This window comes from Temnothorax nylanderi, unplaced genomic scaffold (genome assembly GCF_030848795.1).
Source record: "Temnothorax nylanderi isolate EJ_2023f unplaced genomic scaffold, tnyl_v1.0 TNYL_tig0003_pilon, whole genome shotgun sequence".
NCBI classification, from domain to species: Eukaryota; Metazoa; Arthropoda; class Insecta; order Hymenoptera; family Formicidae; genus Temnothorax; species Temnothorax nylanderi.
Genome location: NW_027249065.1, coordinates 1,473,496 through 1,495,173, shown reverse-complemented (window position 1 = coordinate 1,495,173; position 21,678 = coordinate 1,473,496). Strand labels below are relative to the sequence as shown.

At 38.8% G+C, this 21,678-nt stretch overlaps 4 protein-coding genes across 5 annotated transcripts; 1 reads left to right on the top strand and 3 right to left on the bottom strand.

The window, feature by feature from the left end:
- Positions 1 to 104: 104 nt before the first annotated feature.
- On the bottom strand, positions 105 to 4,114 carry LOC139770059 (uncharacterized). Its single transcript, XM_071701726.1, has 6 exons — positions 3,989 to 4,114; positions 3,464 to 3,739; positions 2,913 to 3,195; positions 2,125 to 2,461; positions 1,614 to 1,980; positions 105 to 1,154 (listed from the first exon to the last, which is right to left on the bottom strand). The coding sequence occupies exons 1-6, from the start codon at positions 4,112 to 4,114 to the stop codon at positions 579 to 581; spliced, it is 1,965 nt and encodes a 654-aa protein (XP_071557827.1). The 3' UTR covers positions 105 to 578.
- A 1,696-nt stretch (positions 4,115 to 5,810) lies between these two features.
- On the top strand, positions 5,811 to 10,140 carry LOC139771174 (arylsulfatase B). Its single transcript, XM_071703741.1, has 8 exons — positions 5,811 to 6,071; positions 6,634 to 6,807; positions 7,567 to 7,779; positions 7,844 to 8,093; positions 8,262 to 8,441; positions 8,763 to 9,029; positions 9,212 to 9,485; positions 9,599 to 10,140. Exons 1-8 carry the CDS (start codon positions 5,958 to 5,960, stop codon positions 9,765 to 9,767), a joined length of 1,641 nt encoding a protein of 546 aa, XP_071559842.1. The 5' UTR covers positions 5,811 to 5,957; the 3' UTR covers positions 9,768 to 10,140.
- LOC139771180 (uncharacterized) lies at positions 10,032 to 12,855 on the bottom strand. Its single transcript, XM_071703755.1, has 4 exons — positions 12,519 to 12,855; positions 11,189 to 11,441; positions 10,576 to 10,776; positions 10,032 to 10,333 (listed from the first exon to the last, which is right to left on the bottom strand). Exons 1-4 carry the CDS (start codon positions 12,619 to 12,621, stop codon positions 10,249 to 10,251), a joined length of 642 nt encoding a protein of 213 aa, XP_071559856.1. The 5' UTR covers positions 12,622 to 12,855; the 3' UTR covers positions 10,032 to 10,248.
- A 381-nt stretch (positions 12,856 to 13,236) lies between these two features.
- On the bottom strand, positions 13,237 to 21,233 carry LOC139771163 (uncharacterized protein KIAA0930 homolog). 2 transcript variants are annotated; one of them, XM_071703720.1, is made up of 9 exons: positions 20,214 to 21,233; positions 18,149 to 18,468; positions 17,646 to 17,909; positions 17,481 to 17,580; positions 16,815 to 17,117; positions 15,713 to 15,934; positions 14,678 to 15,295; positions 13,600 to 13,749; positions 13,237 to 13,409 (listed from the first exon to the last, which is right to left on the bottom strand). In XM_071703720.1, the coding sequence occupies exons 1-9, from the start codon at positions 20,335 to 20,337 to the stop codon at positions 13,369 to 13,371; spliced, it is 2,142 nt and encodes a 713-aa protein (XP_071559821.1). In that variant the 5' UTR covers positions 20,338 to 21,233; the 3' UTR covers positions 13,237 to 13,368. The 2 variants fall into 2 exon arrangements, with proteins under 2 accessions (XP_071559821.1, XP_071559830.1); XM_071703729.1 differs by lacking the exons at positions 14,678 to 15,295; positions 15,713 to 15,934 and having other exon boundaries at positions 20,214 to 21,191.
- Between the last annotated feature and the right edge of the window lie 445 nt (positions 21,234 to 21,678).

Below are 21,678 nucleotides of genomic sequence, written 5' to 3'. Positions count from 1 at the left end.
TCGTATAACATTCTGGCTATATGAGTATTGCATACCGCATTTATATTTGATATTGTATTTTTCTATATTATTTATATACACACAAACGTATAGGTACACGTAAATCTTTTCCTTATTAATAATAATTATGTAAAATTTTCGACACATAAATACCAAAATTATTATGTCGTATTTATTCTAATTAATAAATGTTATAAAATATTTAGAAAACTGGTTTAGGCGTCTCAGTATTATTAATATTAGAAATTTGCATTTTAAATTTGTTATTTTGAAAAACTCGCGTACTGTACTGCTCGTGTTAAATAAAATGTGATATACGAAGGGAGGTGATAATCGGGTGATTTTGATGCATGTGTAAGAACAATAAAATTTTTCGGCAATACACGTTTACAAGAAATTTATGTGATCACAAGTGTCAATGTCCTTACAATAGTAGAAAATGTCACAATATATATAAATAATAGTAGCTTAACATCTTGTGTGACATGAAACTAACGAAGCATTTTGTTACCTTTTTTTGCAAAAGTTAATCTATAAAAGAAAAGCTTCAAGAGTAAATCGTACGAAAAGTTGATTTCTTAATTCCAAGCTAACATTTTCGGGATTTTACTGCTCTTTCCAGCTTTTTGTTTCTTTTCTGTATTCTTTTTGATCATTTGGTTCTTAGGTCTGGGTGCAGATCGACCCGCTACTAATTCTAATATGAAGGCTATAGTGGCGCAAGTGTATCCTATTATGAGAAAATAAAAGCTGAATGCAAGCTGCTTCAGCAACATTACTTTGAAGTCTTTCCTCTTCGCAATTTTCCTAGCTCTCTCACGTTTTACCTCCGCGATAATGTCGGCTCGGGATTTAAGGATCAAGCCAGCCTGCATCATCTGTTGAATAATATCATTCACCCGTTGGTACAATGGCCAATTTTCGCGAGTGACATACGATTGTGTCATCTCAATCAGTTTTCTCGATCTAATAAGGTCTTGACCCTTGATCCTGTAGTAGAAGTGGTGACATTCCCCAAAGCACACAGCGGTCGTCGAATTCTCAACGAATTTCTTACACTCCTCATACGTGACCGACACGTAACGCGATTCCAATACAGGATCGTTTAACAACATTTTCAACTGTTGCGGTCCGTATATGGTGTAACCGGATTTCTATAAAAAAACAACCAAAATAATTGACTTATCAAATATATTATTAATAAACCTGCACACACATGATGGTATTATAGATACGTGATGCCGCGAATGTGTGTGCAGTGTGAGCATCAGTGGATTCTACTTCAAGACGAAGATAATTTATATTAGATTGCGAAAGGGATTTGTCATGTCTGTCAAATAAAGCTTAAAACAAAATTATAGCGAAATAAAGCGAAACTGATGCCACTGGTTTCAAAATTATTTTCTTTTTATTTAAAGAGGTGGTTATAGTTAACCATCTATATTTGAAAAACTCCATCTCAGCTTTATAGAAGAAAAGAGCTTTAAGTTTATTTTCCTAAATGGAGAAAGGCGATTGTATTATAGAAGTTATATAAAAATATCTAACTTTCGTCAGCGTGTGTGCGAAAAGTGAGCGAAAGCGAGCGGTAAAATAAAGGTTTATTATATTACCCTGATACTTTCTATGCTGTCGATATTGCGATAATAAACCGGCACGGTGAGTAAGGCCGACAGGTGGCTTTGGAATAGAGCGTTTATGTTGAGGAACAGGATCAATATCATGCATATGAAGATCCTGGTGGAGCTAATTCTGGATGGATGTAGAATTCCTACGCAGACCATAAGTCGTATCACTTGTAACCCGGCTTTTACATAACCTTCGCTCTTCGTAAATACTATGTAAGTCAGCAGACACATTATCACCATTCCCACTATCACTTCTGACGACATGAACTTCATCAGCTTGGTGAACTGAGAAATTTCTCGGTTCGGTTGCGCTATCACACAGAGGGCTGCTCTTGTATGGGGATATGTGTATCTAAAAAATAACTACTTATTATTATTAAATATTATTTTATATTAATCTTTTATATTTAATACGATATAACGCGATATTTATTACATATCGATATTTGTTACAAGGCTATGATGATACAATTTATTTCTATCGTCTCACACTTACTTGACTCTCCACAATATAAGCATGCTTCTCGCGTTCATACCAATATCTATTCTGCCGTCGCTCAGAGGGGCCATCAAATCTATCAGAGTGCCGTTCGGTCCTATGCCGCCGAGCGCGTAGATACTGCCATTGTGAAGATCGACGCTCAGAGACGCTCTCAGTTTGATCAAGAGTATCTTGATGATCTCGCTGTTATCGCCGCGAAATTTCTGCAGATCCGGCGCGCTCAAATTGACTTTTATAAACGGTTCCATCTCGACGGCGTTCAATCGGACCTCGTAGCCTTTCAAAGTGGTCGTTTTATCGAAATCCAGATTTTTGCATATTTTGTCTTTGTCTAAAAAAAAACTACAGTAATTGCCGTACAAATTCTTCAAAAAATGGCTAACGTTTCGAAATGAGATAACACGGAATTTTACAAATAATATTATAAGCTTTTCTACTTTTGTACACTTATTGCTTATTATTAGCTTATAAAGCTTCGTCCTGAACCCTGCTTTTTAATTTATTAAATATATCTAATGGATTTTATCGCGTGCTACGATAATTTTTTCTAATATAGCTTTCAAATTTAATTAAAGTTTTAAATTATTATGCGATTTATATACTTGTAACATTCGCGCATAATTAATAATATATTTTTAGCCGTCAGCGTAACATTTCAAAGCGTTTTTCAATCATTTCTGTAATATAAAGTAATGAAGTAGGCAAAAAAAATTCCATTTCACATTAAGACACTCAAAAATGAATTAGTTTATAATGTGTTTTATCAGACGGAAAGAAAATACCATTTTCATATTTTTTCTTCAATATTATCCAAGGATGGCCTTTACGTCCTTTGAAGCGGTCTACTTCGACCCAATCGGTCGGCGTATTATTAGAATACGGATTATATGTGTAATAGACGATCCCATCGTCCGGATCGATGCACGGAAATATAACGGAGAGCAAGTCGAATTCCCAAGCCGTCCAGAGAAAAGAGTAAGCGTTTATACAGCCTCGAGTCTCGGTCTCCTTGTCGACTATAATATGAAATCCGTCCGAATTCGCCCACGGTGAATCTTTTGTTCTCTGTTTAGGAATGACGAAACTGTTATTTGTATTTAACGAGGCTAATTAATATTATTATGAAAGAAGTATTGAGTTAAATTTTTCTTAAAGGAAATTCTACTTTCGATAAGGAAATCTAAATTAGTCAAAAATTTAGACGGAACTAACACCTGCGGTTAGTTTTCAAGGCTTCGTAAAGCCTTGATAAAGGATGCAATTTCTACAATAAGTTAAAATCGCGCATTCGCGTTTAACTCTTACTTCAAATCGTCTATATATTATTTTTCACCTGCAAAATAGATCGCAGCAACGGTTGGGAGGATGCCACTAACACGAAGCGGTGCGATTTCCGAAGGAAATGGATGAACTTGTAGCTCACGTACATATGGTAAGAATATCTCGTCAGGGCGAACTTTTCGAGGGCGTTAAATCGAGGACTCGTTTCCCCTATTAAGGCTACCGGTACCCAAGCGAAAAAAGCTTGTCTGAGAAATTCATTATAATCTCCGCCTAGCAGTAAAGTTAGTTCAGGCTCTTTTGGTCGACAATGATATAGAATTCTTACCTACGAAAAATTAATACAATATGATTTCTGATTTCTTTATAAGAAAGAAAGTTGCATAGAAAGTTTTTAAACGATCGCTTTTGTATCCTTAATAAAAGTAAAAAATGGCTTTGACGAATTATTTTAAGATAAATACAAAAAATGTAATTCGTTATTATATATGCGCATAATATATGTATATAATATGAATAGAATCGCGTTTCTAAGCATTGGCACTTTATTTTACACACTTATTTCGGAAAAACTTACCGTTGCAGTGACTATGTCTGTGTAGGTAAGCTTCTCTTCTGCCGCAGTATCATTATTAATAAGACCGTGAGAAGACACATTTACGATTAATAGCGAGAGGAGAATATAAAGAGATACGTTCGACATGCTTTTAAAAATTTCACTATGAGATCGTTGATGTTCCAATGGGAAATGATCGAACGTTGGACCTGCTGTACAATATTGCTTTTCACAATAAATTTCTTTTATTTTTATCAGCGTAATCGATGGATCACGCTCAGATAAGCGCGTGCCACATTTTTATTTTCGTAATGCGTTTTTACGCTCTCTCCATTTGGGTAGGAAAGATAACACAGGAATTTGACAAATTATTATTACATAAGGACATTATAACGTCGAAAGGAATAATAGCTGCAGTAACATCGTTCTTCTTCGCCGTGAACACGATATGATACGATAAATGAATATGTCAGTGTTGCCTCGGTGTAATAAACGGCTTAACCGGCGACAATAGAGTTTAACGCGACGGAACGGACTGAAAGATATTTCACTTCGCTCGTTACGCACTGTTTAAGTCTGTATTCATTGCACAACAATATAATTCGCATGCCCTTTTTGCGAGTCATTTCATTTTATTTTTACGTACTTCAATTTGTAAGTTAAAATTACACTCAAACCTCGGTAAAGATTTTTTATTGTTTGCACGCAAGTTAATTTAATTTCAATTTCTCTCTCTCCTTTTTTCTTACAATTGGAAAAAAGTATGATGGTCTCTATGACTACTTTATTTTTGCAAACTTATCTGAAGCTATAAAGTATCTTTAATCATTTAATGTTACTGAATATTTTCAACGTCTCTAAAAAATTGTAATTTTATTGTAATAGTTTTCTTGAAAATAATTAAATAATTTTACGTTACTAAAATTCATCTTTCTCTTGCTTGAATAAATATTCCCTATTTTTATGTATCGGTTTTCTGATTTTTCACGCTAATGTATTTGTCCCATTATTTTTCACAGTGATCGCGTGATGACAAGCGCGATTAATGCGCGTTTTCACGCTTTTAACTGTTTCCGATAAAGGAAGATAATACAGCGTGACATATCGGTGGACGTTGTTACGTGTCTAAATACATATTAACGCTCTGAATTGCGGACACGGGGAAACAGCGATAATATCTTGTCAAAACAAATGGAAATATCGTGCAATAATTCCGCGATGTAAAAGCGAGGTATTATTATTGCGATAGAAGTACAAATCATATAAGAAGATTGTAAAACATTCTTTTAGGAGCAAGAATTCTTGCGCTAAGCATACTCTTGCTTTTCTTATTTAAAAATATTTAAAATTAAATAGTAAATATTAAATATAAAAAATATTTCAAATATAAAATATTAAATATAAAATAATAAATATAAATAATAAATATAAAATATTTAAAATAAAATAAAATTTAATTATTTTGTTGCGTTGCAAATAACGCGTTACAAATTATGCGAACAAAAGAATTGAATTGGCGAGTTCTATCACACAGTTCACGAGTTCGGTTTAAAGAACTCGAGGTCAAGTAGGGATCTTGATGTAACCGGAGACAAGTCGAATCCTGCACAAATAAACGCAAAACGCGGTATATCGTGCGGTACCGGACAGTTTTAATTTACAGACATAACGCGACCACTTAGCACGTGGCGCGAGCGAATTGATGATCGGTTAAATGGCGAGGAGATCGTCGTGACGAATGACGAGATGAACGGAGATGATTCCTCAAGGTGGGAGGTTCCCCACTATTCGCATCCGGAAAAAGACGGCTCGGAACTCTCGGAAGAGAGCCGAGCGGAGAAGATAGTTTCGAGCGGCCGATCGCCGCACACGCGTCTGAGATCCGCGTTTCGCATTCTCGAGGAGGAATCGCGAACCGGTTCCACGGGAAACGCGACGCGTCCAAAAATAAAAAAGTCTAAAAAAATCTGGTCCGAAAGGAACGAGAACCATGCGTCGTCCATCGGGAATCGTGCAATGGACATCGTCCCTGATTCTGCTGTTTGCGGTCCACGCGACTGCGACGAAGCAGCCGCATATTGTCTTCATTTTAGCGGACGATTTGGCAAGTTTCTTTCAAGGTTTGCGATAAATTATATCCGGCTACAGGACGCTTCAAAAATAATGAATTGTTAACAAAAACGAAATGAGGGCTCTATCAGGTGATAATTTCTATCTAGTGATCATTTGTCGCCGGTATCTTGGAAAGACGTAAAGAAATATGCCAGAAATGTTACACCTAAATAAAGACTGAATAAAGAACCTCTCAATGACAGATTCGACATTATGCAAAGCCAAGTATCTACTTGATTATAGTTTATTTAAGTATAGGACGAGTTTATCGGTGACGCATCAACGAAATGCGTTAATAATAGTCCGTAATATTTTTCTTTTTATCGAAACGCAAACTCGCAAGTTATTCACATTTTTCTTGTATTACAAAGATTCTTTGGAATCAAATAAAATAATTGTATGTAATGTGTCTCTTCTCCTTTACAAGATATTATAAATTTATCACGTTAAAAAGACAAATTATAGCATGGAAAAGTGTTAAATTAAGATTCAAAAGAATCATATAAAAGATATCTTAATAGAGTTACATTTTAATTTAGCCTCATTTTCATTAGGGATGGAACGACGTCGGCTTTCACGGTTCCGGTCAGATACCAACGCCGAATATCGACGCGCTGGCGTACTCCGGACTGCTTCTTGACAGATATTATGTCACCCCAATCTGTACACCGTCCAGAAGCGCTCTGATGACCGGCAAATATCCTATTCACACTGGAATGCAGCACGGTGTAAGTGGTGCTCTCGCAACGTCTCGATTGCTTCATTCTTTATCAGTTTAAACATGCAGTTTAAACGTGTGATATTGATAACAGATAGAAGAATCAAGCAAAAAAAAATGAGAACAATAAACAATGAGTCTAAAGCAAACTTACCTTACAACGCGATCAAACTTGCTCGCTTAAAGCCCAAAGTCTTCTTTTTTAAATCTCATGAGTCGCTTATTAAAATCGCGGTAGTTCCCTAGTTTATCAGTTTCTTTTAGCTGCTGTTGCACCTGTCAATGAATAAACGCGATTGAAAGTTATCAGCTGGCGGAAATGTTGTTGTTCTGCTTGCAGCACACGGTACAAAAGGGGATATTGTGCGCTTGCACTTTTGCCTCGTTGACCTGGATAGTTCAATTGGAAATTATCATACCGAGCGATAGACGTTACTACTTTATTCGCATACACGTTTTCAGCGCTATACGCGCATATATCCGCGCACAAAGCCGACAAAAGCCGCGTGCGCCAGTTCGATGCGTCGCTTTTATTATCGCGCAATTAATGACGTTGAGTGAATAATGCTTCTTTACAATTTTTCTAATTCGTATTTTAAGATAACGGCGAAAATAGTTTCTGTAACTTTCTAAAAATCCAGCGACATTTAAGATTAAACGCTCCTCGTAAATATATTAATGTGACTGACGTCAAGTTCGCCGAGAAACGGCACGTTATTATAAACGCAGGAATTTCTTGTACAATATTCGGACTTCTTGAATAATTCAGGTTCTCAAAGGTGCGGAGCCGAGAGGATTGCCACTCCACGAGAAACTCTTGCCGGAATATCTGCGCGAGCTTGGATACAGCACGCACATCGTCGGCAAATGGCATCTAGGATTTTACAAAAAAGAGTACACCCCGACTTACAGGGGATTCGACACCCACACTGGCTTCTGGACGGGTCATCACGATTATTTCGATCACACGGCCGTCGAAAACGTGAGCGACTACACAAATAAACAGGGTCTTTATTATTTTATGTGATAACGTGGTAAAAATGCAGCCTTATTGGGGCTTGGACATGAGACGGGGCATGGAGCCGGCGTGGGACCTGCACGGCCAATATTCCACGGACATTTTCACGAAGGAAGCGACGAAATTGATCGACAAGCACAACACTAGTCGACCCATGTTCCTATATCTGGCTCACGCAGCCGTGCATTCCGGTAACCCTTATAATCCGCTTCCGGCGCCGGATGAGGAGGTCGCCAAGTTCAACAATATCTTCGATTACAATCGAAGACGTTTCGCAGGTAATCGATAAGTGAGACAGGGACATTCAAAGGGAGACAGAAATTAGAATTATCATTAATATAAGATTAGATAGACCGTCGATTTTAAAGAGAGAGAATTTATTATTTAGACTGAAATATGTACTAATAGCATAAACAGACTGATAATCTTAGAATTCTACTATATAGGTATGCTGAGTAAACTAGATCAATCGGTGGGCCAAGTAGTTGAAGCTCTGCATAAGAAAGACATGTTACGAGATAGCATAATTATCTTCTCGACGGACAACGGTGGACCTGCCGCTGGATTTAATTTGAATGCGGCGTCTAATTGGCCACTGAGAGGGGTTAAAAACACTCTTTGGGAAGGTAATTTCATTCGATTATTGATAAACTAAATTAGACAATTATGCAAATTTTTCAATATAATTGAGACGTCTCGATTGATGAGCAAAAGCACTTATCGACTCGGCAAGAAAATATCTTTAGAATTGTGTTCTCAACCATATACTTTTTATAATTGTATTTATAATTAGTATATCCATATTTTTAAGAACCTGAATTATTTAGAAAACTAAGATTTTATTAGACGAGTTAATATCTTCTAAAGATTTAATTTTAAAAAATCACGTTTTAGAAGCTGTTTTTTTTACGACATTCGTAAATGAACAATCTTTTCAATTATTGCAGGCGGCGTCAGAGGTGCAGGATTAATATGGTCACCCAAACTGGTGCGACCTGGCCGAGTAAGCAGGCAGATGTTACATATTACCGATTGGCTGCCGACGCTTATAACAGTCGCCGGCGGTGATCCATCGAACTTAACTATCGACGGCATGGATCTATGGAATGCGCTTAGCGAAGATACTGAATCACCGCGCGCGAGCGTTCTTCACAACATCGATGACATTTACGGTACATCCGCTATCACAGTCGGTGACTGGAAGCTCATTCAAGGTAAGAGAGTTTCTAGGGACTTAATAGTAACGTTCTGCTCTATAACGATCTAAATTTGGAAACCGCGAGGAGTGTCTCTTTTATCAGTTCGCTCTTCTTATTATTTCCACATTCATTGCAGAACATGATAAATATATGATAATAAATATATATTGATTCAATTTCTATTCGGTCTTTTATAGGATCTACTTATAAAGGAGAATGGGACGGATGGTACGGTCCATCCGGTAGGGAATGGGTCTACGACGTGGACAACGTGATCGGCAGCACGGCGGCGCACGCCATCGCCAGTGTGGGATTGGCTATTACTACGGAAGCCGTTCGGATGCTGCGCGAAAACGCGATGATCAAGTGCCCGCCGCGGAATGACAGTCTGCCCGTCTGCAAACCGTTAGAGGAAGCGTGCCTATTCAACGTCTATCAGGATCCTTGCGAGGACAATAATCTTGTTAGACAGTGAGTGGAATATGACTTCGATAGAGTTTTATCGCGAAATTTTATTTTATTTTAACTTGCGAGCGATTGTGATCGTAATTATATCATCCTATTTCTTTCTTTTGCGTCAAAAGGTTCCCAACGATCGTCAGGAAACTGCAGGACGAGCTGAAGAAGCTCAGCAGCAGCGCGCTTCTACCTGGAAATCTCCCGTGGGACAGTAAGGGCGATCCGAGTCTGTGGGATCATACTTGGAATAATTTCGGAGATTATATTAATGTTAGAGTAAACGCTGCAACCTGATCAATTATTGTAATCTCAAGGATTTTATTTTCATTTTTCTGCAGAGTGATATATAATCCATATAAGGATTACACCAGAGAATGTGCTGCTCACGTTAGCCCATATTTGTTACATTACGAAGAAATCTATACTATAAAGATATTTAGTCTTTGTTTTTTATCTTCATTTATATGCATCGACAATAAAAAAAAATGTACGTCATCGATAAAGTATAAAAATATCTAGCAACGTTAAATTAGAGATGGTATTTTATTTATAATGCGATTTATCGACCCCATATTTTATTGCTCAATTTTTTAATATAATTTTAGAAAAGAAGCGCACGTGTATATAAAGAACTTTATTACAAATAAATTGAAATTAAAAATTAAAATGGTGACTCAATTTTTTTACTCATTTCTTAATGTACTATCGAATAATGACAATACTTCCGTGTCATGCAGGATAGGATTCTTTGCATGAACCATATTGCATTATCTTCCTAAACAATATCATCTGCACTCTCAACAATAATATCATCCATATTAGATTGTTCTAATTGATTCATCTCCATCACCTTGGCGCATCTGAAATGCGAAAGTGCTTTATAGTAAGTGCTAATTTTCATGCGTATTATTTTTTAATATTATTTCAAAAATCAGTTATGTGTTATACAAGTTTTTCGATACCATGAATCGCAAACGTGTCATTTTGTTGAATTCGTTATCGATAATTATCGCTACCAAGGAACAAAAAAGAAATAAACTCAATGATTTCAATCCGCGCTACTGAGAGCTTTGAGAACTTGTTCTCCTCGTAATTGTTTTACCTGCAACGAGAGGAAACCCATTCGAGCCCACTTGAGCAACTTTCTTCTTCTTTGTTGCAAGTGCACTTGCACGTTTCTTCATCCCAAACCATCTGGCGCCCTTCATCGCACTGTATTCTATCCATGCATTCGCACGCGCAGTTATCTTCTGAATATATCTGATGGACGTTGCAATCACTTTCCTTCACGCTGCAGTAGCATCTGCAAAAAATCATATTCTTCAACAGCGAACGTAAGACGCTGTAAAAAATTAGTTTTGATAATTTTGTGCTTTATGCGGTAAGCGTTTTATAGTTAAAAACGCTTCCACTTGTTTCTAGTCTTTTTAGCCGAATGTTCTATCAAAAATTTAATTACAAGAAAAAATATAAAGCTTTAATATGCTTGAAATTAAAGAAGTTTATTATTAATTAATTAAATATAATAATCTATCTCTCTAAATAGAATTGAAACTCCAGTCCAGGAATTACGGATAATTTTAACAAACAATTAAAATGTAAAATTTTTGTACGCGTTATTTATGCGATTATATTACGTTCTTTTTTTATCGATTGTCAAATAATAAGCATTTGACTGAAGAAGCGCGTATAGTTAGAACGGGAGACTATCTTACTTGCACTTGGTATGCTCCTCGAGCAACACGTGATAACACTCGGTCGAGTTATAGCCGTACACTCTCACGGCAATCTTCTTGGGCTGCGTGCGGACTGGCGTGCATGACTTACTTCCCGGACAGTAACCGCCGCACTTATTCACCAAGGCATAATTCGGATAAAAGGTGTAGCCCGGTTGCGGTATTAATTTTTCCATGGTAGGCCTTGGCACGCACATTACCTTTTTCATCTGTATATCACTTCTCCCGCATTCTAAAAGTATAATTAAGGAATTCTCTCTTAAAAATTTATTCAGAAAGAATCTGCAGCCACACACCTGTATCCGATTACTTAAAAAATTAATAAATGGATATAAAGCACTCTTTTATGTATTTTACCGCTTTGATAATATTGCGCTGTTGCAGCAAGAAAGAGGTCAATGATTATCAATCTGTTTACAATAATGAATGAGTTCTGATAACTTTGTTAACTGATAACCACCTTTTCCTCTTAATAGCAAAAAAATAGCTCTATACATTAATTATTAATATAAAGATACTAGCAAATCCTTTCTTAGTGAGTGCTTACGTCATGAAAGGAATATGATCCCCGAATTTCATGTTTCTAGATTTAGGAGTTTGGGCTGGGCGTTGATGAGTCAGTCAGTCAGTCAGGACATTTGTTTATATATGTATATAGATATATTATAAATATATATAAAGATTGTATATTATTTCCAGTGGATACAACCAAGAATGATACTTCTTGTGAAAAGAACAATTAAAAGACATATATTTTATCAACTGTATTGTGTAAGTTTTGTTCTTAAGAAAAATAATTTTATACACGAAGATATAATAACGCGCGTTTATGTAAGAGTCTGATATTGATCGGTGAGGAAGAAACAGACGACATTCTTTAGAATAAAAAATGCAAATCCATCTCAATTATGCATTACCGATATCGCGCGCAAGATTGTAATAATTAAAGCGTGTATAAATTATAAAAATAAAAAGTCTATAGATAACATGAAGGCAAGATCTTTTGCATCAAATTTAACCAGTTGTAATATCGATTATGTGAAAACGTGTAACGTGCATATGAATAAAAAATGTTTTACATTTTTTGCTTGCAATAGATAAATGTTCTCACCAAATGTAGCATAATTTAATGGACATTTTCTAATTCCTAAAAACGTAATTTTTAAAAGTATTGGCTATTCTAAAACTGTTATAACATGCAATCGCCGTTGATGGAAATGAATGTCAGAAGCTTTTATATAAAAATAAATTAGTAATGCTTTTATATAAAAATAAATTAGTAAATTAGTAACAAGAAACTTCAAATTACTTGTCATCTCTGCCTGGTGTGGACGTAATTCATCGTACGACATGCCCTTGGTGATGCAAATACATACGGTCACTAAAGCACACACTACTATAAGAAGTTTCATGATTAGCTTATAATACGCAGAACGCGAGTAAACTAGAATTGCTCGCAACGCGGCGTGTCACTAGATAATGAGCATAACGAAATTTCTCTCTCATTTATTTATAACGGCCGGAAGATGTAGGGGAACGTGTGGTTGTAAAACTTCGGCCGCAAAACGTCTACTTTGGCAGACTGGGAAGGAAATTGCTACAGAAGGAGTACCGCAAATATCGCGCCTGATGTAACCGTTTCCGCGAATGTGAGGATAATACTTGATTTATTACAGCAATCTAAAAAATGCATGCGTTTGATAAACCAATTTTCATTTAGTTTATCTTGTTCAGACATCAACATTGCACGAGGTTGAAGAGCACGAAGCTAAAAATGCAATTTTATTATCTCTGCATGATAAAACATTCCTTTTCGTTTTTTATTTCTTTTTTAATCTATTTTCTACTCTTTCTAGTTTTTCTTTTTATCTTTTCTCTTTGTTTCCTGCCGGAGCATATATTTGCATTTTTAAAAAATGCAAAGATGACGCGTTTTTAAACTACCATAAAGTAAAACTTGACTTGAATTAATCAAAAGGGAATCACAGAATGCCATCACACACTGCAAAGCGGTGAGATCCAGAGGATTTGCAAATAATATTTGATTTATTATTTAAACTATACATCATTATATTCCTTGGGCCACAATTGTTGATATACGTACAAAGTAAAAAAAAGGAAAGTATTGAAATTAGAAGTGGAATGCACTATACTGTCAGCTAGAACGTTAAGATAGGTCCTTCTCGGTGATCCAGAATATCTACAACAGAAATTATTACGGTTGAAGAAAATAAAATTGAAAGATTTATATCATATACAAGATTTAAATTTAATTTAATTCCTCAGATTAAACGAAAAAGATTTTATATAATAGCACAGCGTAGTCAAAAAATTTTTAGATATTCCATTTAAATATTAAAAAATAAAAATATTGATATAATTTGATTTACCTTTGGCTATGCTCCACCATGGTAACGTAATGTACGTTAAAAAGGCGTTCAAAGGTACGGACTGCGCTCGCTTCGTCTCTTTCCAGAAATGGAAAGTTTGGGTGAACCCTCGCATCGTCCAGAGCGGATTATACGCCCCGTCATCCAACTCTGAAAGAAGAAAGACATTATTAATTACAATACTCGAATGCTTGCAGCATATCTGATGTCCTGCAACGGTTTGAGTCGTTCGATCGACGGGATGGTCGTATGCGTACAGGATACACATTCATTCGAGCAATGAAACACAGAGTAAGATACAAGCTTAGAGCCGTGGGATTAAATGCATCCTTGATTAGGTTGTTACGGACCAGTTGAGCAGATGAACAAGTTCGAGTGTGATATGATGTACAGATTATGCGGGAAAAAAAACAGATATGTAAGAACAAACAGAGTAAAGAATATCAGGATACATCAACTTTCGTTTTTACTCTGAAAAATGTATAATGATAAAGTGCGTCCAAGTTTCTCAATGTATTACGTATATAGAAATGGCATTATGCAAAACACAGAGACAGGTCCGCATTCGCTGAAAATGAATCGTATACAGTTTACTTTAAGAAGAATTAGTGCCTAGATGTACCCTCTTTTTATGAATTCTTACAGAGAGCGTGTATTGAAAAGTAGAAGTAATGTTACGCACAAAACGAACTAACTAACTATCTACCTACTTTTGATGACCGTGCTTATTATCGGTGGTGAAATTCATGATCGAAAATCATTACGAGCATCCGACTAAAAGTCTCTTTCCAGACAGACGCTTCCGATCGTCGTTCTTTCGCCCGCAAACCGTTCGCAAACCACCACCATCACTACCACTCTCCGTCGTATCTCGTTGCCATTTCACCATCCCATAAACACAGTCATTTTGATGACACAGTCAAACGAATGCTTTGGGTTCAGGTAGCGCACGTCTACATTACGCACAACGATTTAATACAACAGAAATGATAATTAGTGGATTGATTCCGTCGAGGACGGGGGATAGAGGGGTATTTTTTATGGGGGGAGGGCGCAGGAAGGGTAGGAAAAAATTTACCCTGTGAGCCGGGGCGGCGCGGGAGCTCGCACCAGTAGTAGATCGCGGTGCCGTCCGGCGTGACTCGATGAGGGGGCAGGGGGTTACCCGCGAAGCTGCCCGAGAGCGCCCTTCGACGTCGTCTTCGGGGCAACGTGGCGCTCTGCCGACGCATCGACGCGACCTCGCCGTTGATGCGCGTCACGTGATGGGCGTTCGCGTTTTTGTCTCTGATCTCGTCGTTCTTGTTCTTGTTCTGCCCGTAGGCGTAGTCTTCGTGATCGGAACCGGCGCTACGCAGACGACGACGGCCGTCGGACCGTCTCACCCTGAGCAGCTCGTCGTCGCTGAGCCGCCGGCGCTCCTCGTCGTCGTTCTCTACACCGTTATGATGATTGAACAGATGCCCGGCGCTGTACGGACGTCGTTTCCGGTTATTGTCCTCCGTAGCGGTCGCCACGTCGTAGCCCAGCGGCAGTTCCTCCTTGCCGTGCACCAATATCGCGCCCGAGTCTAACTTCTGCCGGACGTTGTCGTCCGTCAGGCACCGGCCGGCCGGCACTAAGATCTCGCTGCCCACCTCTATGTGTTGGTGCTGGTGGTTCTGCTGATGATTGTTCTGCTGGTGATTGTGGAAACCTGCCGCGAGAACCACGTCGTCATTTAGACGGCGATTGCACCCGTGTCGCGACTACAAACGATCGTGCTCCCGGTCTCTTTTCACGCTTTGTCCTCCGTGCATTTATCTAAATTATTCTTTTTTACGTTACGGTGCAACTTGAAAATTTTATCGACACAATGCTTTGGCTTTACTTCAATTGAGTAACAAAATAAATATATATTTAAGAAAGCTTTTTTGCTCTCAGTTTGTATTAACAGCGTACATTTTTGTCAAAGCTTAACTCAAAGACACGGAACACGATGGCACTCGGTAATTCGGGAAGGAGACTAACACAGAGTTTCTACTAGTCACACAAGAAGCAAGAACGTCGGTCAAAGCAGAGACAGGAGAGACTGATCGGACTGATCGTTTTCAGCGCGAACGAGCACACTCACCGTGTGTCTCGCGATAGTTCGTCTCCTTGCGTATCGACGAGTTCTCATTCGTTCCGGGTCGTTCCCGGGCATTACGTTGTCGTTGCTTGTTGTGGACGGGGTGTTGTTGTTGATGTTGTTGTTGTTGCCGAGCCGACGGCGATCTTCGTCGACGGAACGAGCAGGGACTCCTGCGGTTTCCCGGTGAGCCCCGGCCGCCCCAGCTGCTATCCTGTACATCGGCTACAAAGGAAAGAGCCGGCATGGCACGTGTCAGTGATTAGAGACAACAAGAAACAACTCTTTCGTTTGTTCGTTCATTAATTTTTTTTCTGTCATCTTTCGCAACAGACGCGACAACATTCGAATCGGAAGTTAGAGTGTGATAAATAGTTGTAGTGGTGGTAGTGATGGTGGTGGTTGTTGGTGGTGGTTGGTGGTGTCGGTGACGGTAGAACTGAATCTGTTCTTTTCTCTTGTATTTCTATATCTTTCTCTCGCTATTTCATCTATTCTTAACATTGTGCTAGTGCTACACTAAGTTTGCCTGAAAAATTCTGAATACTATCCGATCTTAGAGAGACAAGAAACGGGATACCGTTTCGAATAAAAGATTTTCTTACTACGGTGCATTAAGTTGCACCGTTTAACTGGTAAACGTATACATGCGGTCGCTTCTATCTATCGCGCTCTAATGCAGTTATGATTCACATCTTCGCGAAAGTATTTAGATCTATCAGCTTCAAGTCTATATAGAGTCTGCCAGCATTGAGAAGTATTGCCGAGAGGTGGAGGCGTCTCTATGCCTGATAACATCAAGACAATTGTGCATTACACAGATACAACACAGGAGCATGCACAGACCGAGAGTGGATGCGAACGAAATACATTGAGAAGAGAAAGATACTAAATGCCATGTCCATATCCCATGTATTTAACGCTATGTTATACCGCAAATAAACGTCGTCTGAATTTTGCGGTCGGCTCGCGATGACATTGTCCGTATTTAACGCTAAATGCAGGATATGAATACCGGTCTAACAGTGTAAAACTATAAAAATCTAGTAGGAGAGTAGCAAAATCTGTCCTCGTCTTCGTTTGTACTGCCGTCGCTGATAATTACCATCTCGAACGTCACCGGCCTCGATCTCGCTGAGACCGTTCGCCATCGAGTCAAGACCCTCGTTCTCTGATCGCGCCTTAGTGGCCACCGAGTCCGGCTTCGTTCTCCAGCCGCCGCGTACGAAGTTGTTCAGATTCGCGCTGGGATCGGACAGTCTTCGTTGATGGCGATACATGAAAAGTTCCTCGGCGTCGTCCCAGTCAGTGTCCCATAGGTCGGTCGCGCAATAACCCGGCTCCGATGTCGGCGTCTCCGCACCGGAACCCTTCGGTTTTGTGACGGCCATCTCCGCGTGTCCCTTGCCTGAACGATTCCCGTGAAATTAAATTTTTATCGTAACTTATATCACATCGAACTTCTATACTTTACGCCTTGCCGTATCGATAAATATAGAAATTCTATTTTCCATCTTTTGCGCAAGCGATTACGTCATGTTAAATAATCAAGGTGAAACCCATTCTTGCGTTAACACTTACGTCTATGTTTTACGCTTAACTTTTAGATTATTTTAATAATGAGTTATTTTTTTCACTTATACTCTATTTTTCACTTATATTCTATTATCCGTGACTTATTACGTATAAAATGAATTATTATTAAAATTATATAAATAAATTAAAGGAAGTTAATCGAAAGAAACAATATTGATGAAATTCTCGCACGTACCACGTGGTCCCTTCATTCGCACGAATTCTACTCTTTGCGAGGCCGCGCCGGAGAAGAGGCCGAACGTCATTCGCTGCGCCATTTTGGTGCTCAGGCTCGACTAAAAGTAAATACGACTGTAATTTCACGTACATAAGCTTAAAAATGCGCTACGAAGGGACTCACCCTGGCGTCGTAAACTTTTTTCAAAGCGTCGTATCTGATCGAGCCGAGGAAAATGACGCCCTGAATCGCGCCCTCCCGATCGGAGGCGACCAGCTCCACGCACACCATCTCCCCATCCCTGACTAAAATATCACAGAAAACTTCGTCGAAATTGTCCACCATGAAGCATATGTGCGGGTACGTCATTTCCTCGAGGTCACCTTTGGCGTCCATACGCCGTCGACTCGGACTGGCGTATACTTTCTGAGAATGCCTTCGCAATACCTAAAAAAAGATCGCTGTGCTAATTCGAGGTTCCGATTGTCAGTTCTACAATAGCGATAGATGTAAAATAAATGATTAAAAATCACACGATATTATAACGAAGATGGCATTATCCTAAATCTTCGAAAAGAAAAAATAAAAAGGAAGAAAATCGATTTGAGACATTCTGTATAGATCTCCTATAGCATTTTTTTTTTAATTCTTCTCTAATTCAGTCGAGTTAGCGCCACGATTCTCACTTGCAATTCCTTGGGGCTCGTTCTTGTGCAGATCGCCAACGTGAGCGTGTAGTCGAACTGGTGCACGACGAGATTCAGGTACACGGTTTCCTCCCAATCGATGTCGGGATCGCCGATCGGCAGTTTCTTGCTGTCCTTGCGAAACACGTCGACCTCGGTCTCGAACTTGGGCAGATACCTCGACGAGGTCTTCACGTGTTTCTTGCGGACGAAGAAGAGCAGGTCGTCGCCGTCGATGGCGTGCTCCGCTTGAAAGAGGAAGTGACGGACGAACAGGTCCGTCCAATACGTTGTACCTTGCAGTACGACGAATCCAGAGTCTGATAGAGACGAGAAAGTTTATGTATTTAAAGACAGCGATTCAAAGTGTTTGGGAGATGCGCTTTTAATTTTTCCGAGTCGACGCGATGTTTGACTGATATCGAATTCACCCCCGATCGATTCGACGTTAAGCGCGAAAGGGTGTACCGGAAAAGGGGGAGATACAATAATGAACGTAAAAGGAGGGAAATATTAGGTAATCGATACCTGCCGTTATGACGCGATTATTAAAGGTTTGGCTAAGAAACTGAGCTGAATAATTGATACGTTTTAACTCTAGTTTTGTAACTCTCCGTTCTATTCAATCTCAACGTTCTAATCAAATACATCATGTATTAATTGTTAATTATAGTATTTGGACAAATGATTGTCGAGTACAGTAGATCCCCATATAAGACGGGTTCATATAACATGGATTCGTATATGACACACGACGGAAAGATTTTAATATTTGTTCGTTTTAAAGTGTGTTTCAAAATAAAAAATATTTTACTATAAAAAATAAGTGTAACAGGACCGAACAAAAATATTTTACTGTTACATCTTTAATATTTATTTTACTTTTTTATAATAAATATTTACAGCTTTTATAAATATGTGTTTCCATATGCGTAATCTGTATTGCATAATCCATATATGTATAATCTATGTGACTCGTGTAACACGGATTCGTATAACATGGAACGCATCCCTTATGTTATATGGGGATCTACTGCATTTCATTAAACCGATGTCCTCATTTACCTAAGCATTCTCTAAAGAAATCTTTCGATTTCTGAAAAGAAATAAAAGTATAATGTTGTTCCCCATATTTGGTAAAAGATGAAAATTGTGATCACATAAAAAAAGTAGAAATGCAAATCAATATGAGAGCAATTAAAATTTTTTAAATCTGTTATATGGTTGTGTTGTATTTATAAATTTATATAATAATATAATTCGACGTTCCTAATAAAGATAAAGAGAACAAGTGGCGTGATTCGCGTGATTCACGGTATGTATATTTGTTTGGCGATCATAAACTGATTACGATACATACATCATGCAAGTATAAATACTCTGCAAATATTCCTATGACTAACAGAGTACGTAGTTAAAGTGATTAGCGAAACATTTATTAATCTCCGTCAATAACGAACACAAGCAAACTAAATGAGGCGATTTTCATTATTGGAGCAGACGGATGAAGCTATTACGTAGCGCTAAACAAGCCTTGAAGTATTTTCAAATTTTCTGTGTATATCATTATATATTATTAAATTATTTCTAAAACTTTTTATTTATATTATTTCATGAATTTTGAGAGCTCTAAATATTGAAATAAATAATCGCAATAAAACGTTTAAGTCCAAATCCATATTTTTTCCATCATATATTTAAAATTTTTAGGAAGTAAATTAAAAAGTTTGATATAAACAACAATAAACTTATGTGAACGGCTTTTCTGAGTGTGCAAAAAATATTATAAAGTCTCAAAATAATAAAAAATCAAACAAAAAATTGAAAATAATTTTGTTTCTTCAAAGTAGTTCCACCAAGCGAGACGATTTTACATTTCCCATCGGCGGTCAACCCCTTTGAAAACGAAACACCCTTTACATAATTCGTTGGTTAAAGCACACCCTAACTCGCGCCGTGTATAGTCTCACCCTCACCGTACGTGTATACGCACACATTGTCATCCCCCCCCAACTCGACAGATACGCCGAACCGCCTTACTCCGGCAGCAAAATCGAATACGAACCATCCTTGAGCATCTGCCTGAGCTCTTTCGTCCTCTGGAAATTGATCTCCTCGAGCAGCTGCTCCAACATCGTCGGGGCCCTGGTTAGGCCCGCCGACGATGAGCTGCTCGCCAGGCTCGCCATGGCCGACGATGAGCTGCGTGCCCCGTCAGCCTTCTACCTGGGATCGCCCAGGTTCCTCTCACGTTTGTCACTTGTCGGGGTTTTCCACCTGTGTGCGTCTGTGTTTGCGAACGTGAACGTCCTTGGCCCCGTCGAATCCAGGAGCGGCGTATGCCTGACAGGCGGCTGTGCCTCTCAAGGGACCGGCGCGCGACGACTTTGCGCGGCACGCTTGGCGAACCGCTCCGGCGATGACGATGATGATGATGACGGCGGGCGGTGACGAGATGATCTCACGACGTTCCCATTTCGAAGTCGAAAGTCGCACCGATCGGAGAAAACGCAACGGCGTTTTGCGACGTTTGGAGTCGTAGGCGAGCGGAGCTAGGTGGTCTCGCAGCGAGGAGAAACGTCAAGTCGGAGCTCCTCGCGCGGCGCGGCTCAGCCGCGACTGACGAGCACTTGCCGTGGGCTTTTGTCGATAATATAACGCATGCGTGTGTCCCATGCCGTGACTGTCATTGTTGCTAAGGCGCGACATTCGAACGACACCCGGTATAAGAACCCGGAGATGATATGTCCGGTGCGTTCGACGCCGGCTGAGACTTCGATCGATTTGCCCTGAAGCCCAATCGAAGATAATATCTTCCCCGCTCGTGTTTTGCATCCCTGGCGAAAATGTTTAGTGAGAGATTGTGGTTTATATTTGTTTATGAAGAGTTTTATCATGGTTACACTATTTATGAAGAGTTTTATTGATGTTTGCACTGTTTGGAAGCATGTCGCAAACATTTGGTTAACTCTCTGCTAGCTGACAAAACATTTTATAAATACTTAGAAAACTGTAATGGAAACGTTTAAGACCACATTATTAAACGCCACTTGGACATTTCATAAGGAAAACGTAGCCGCCCAGTAAGCAAGAAACGTCAAGAAACATTTTAACTATATTGCATTAACGTTACAACGTTGCTGCAATGTAGTTAAAATGTTTCTTGATGTTTCTTGCTTACTGGGCGTGAACCATCTCATAAACAATTTAATAAATGTTTTAAAAAACTCAAATGAAACATCTACTCAACACTCAAGCAAACATATCTTATAAACATATTATTTTCGCCAGGGATCACGAAATGAAATAAACGTCTTTCCAACGTTCTCGTTATCTCGTTCGATTTATTCTTCGTTAACGTAATAATTTGTCAAGCGTGCACGTTCGCGTTTTATCAGATGAGGCATCGAAAGAAACACAGCGCCGATTCGTAAAGATCCACCGGTAATCTGGGGTGACGCGGTCGCATCGAGATTTCTCTTTGCCGCTGGTTCCAACTCCCAAGAGAAACCGCGGATGTACCGCATTAA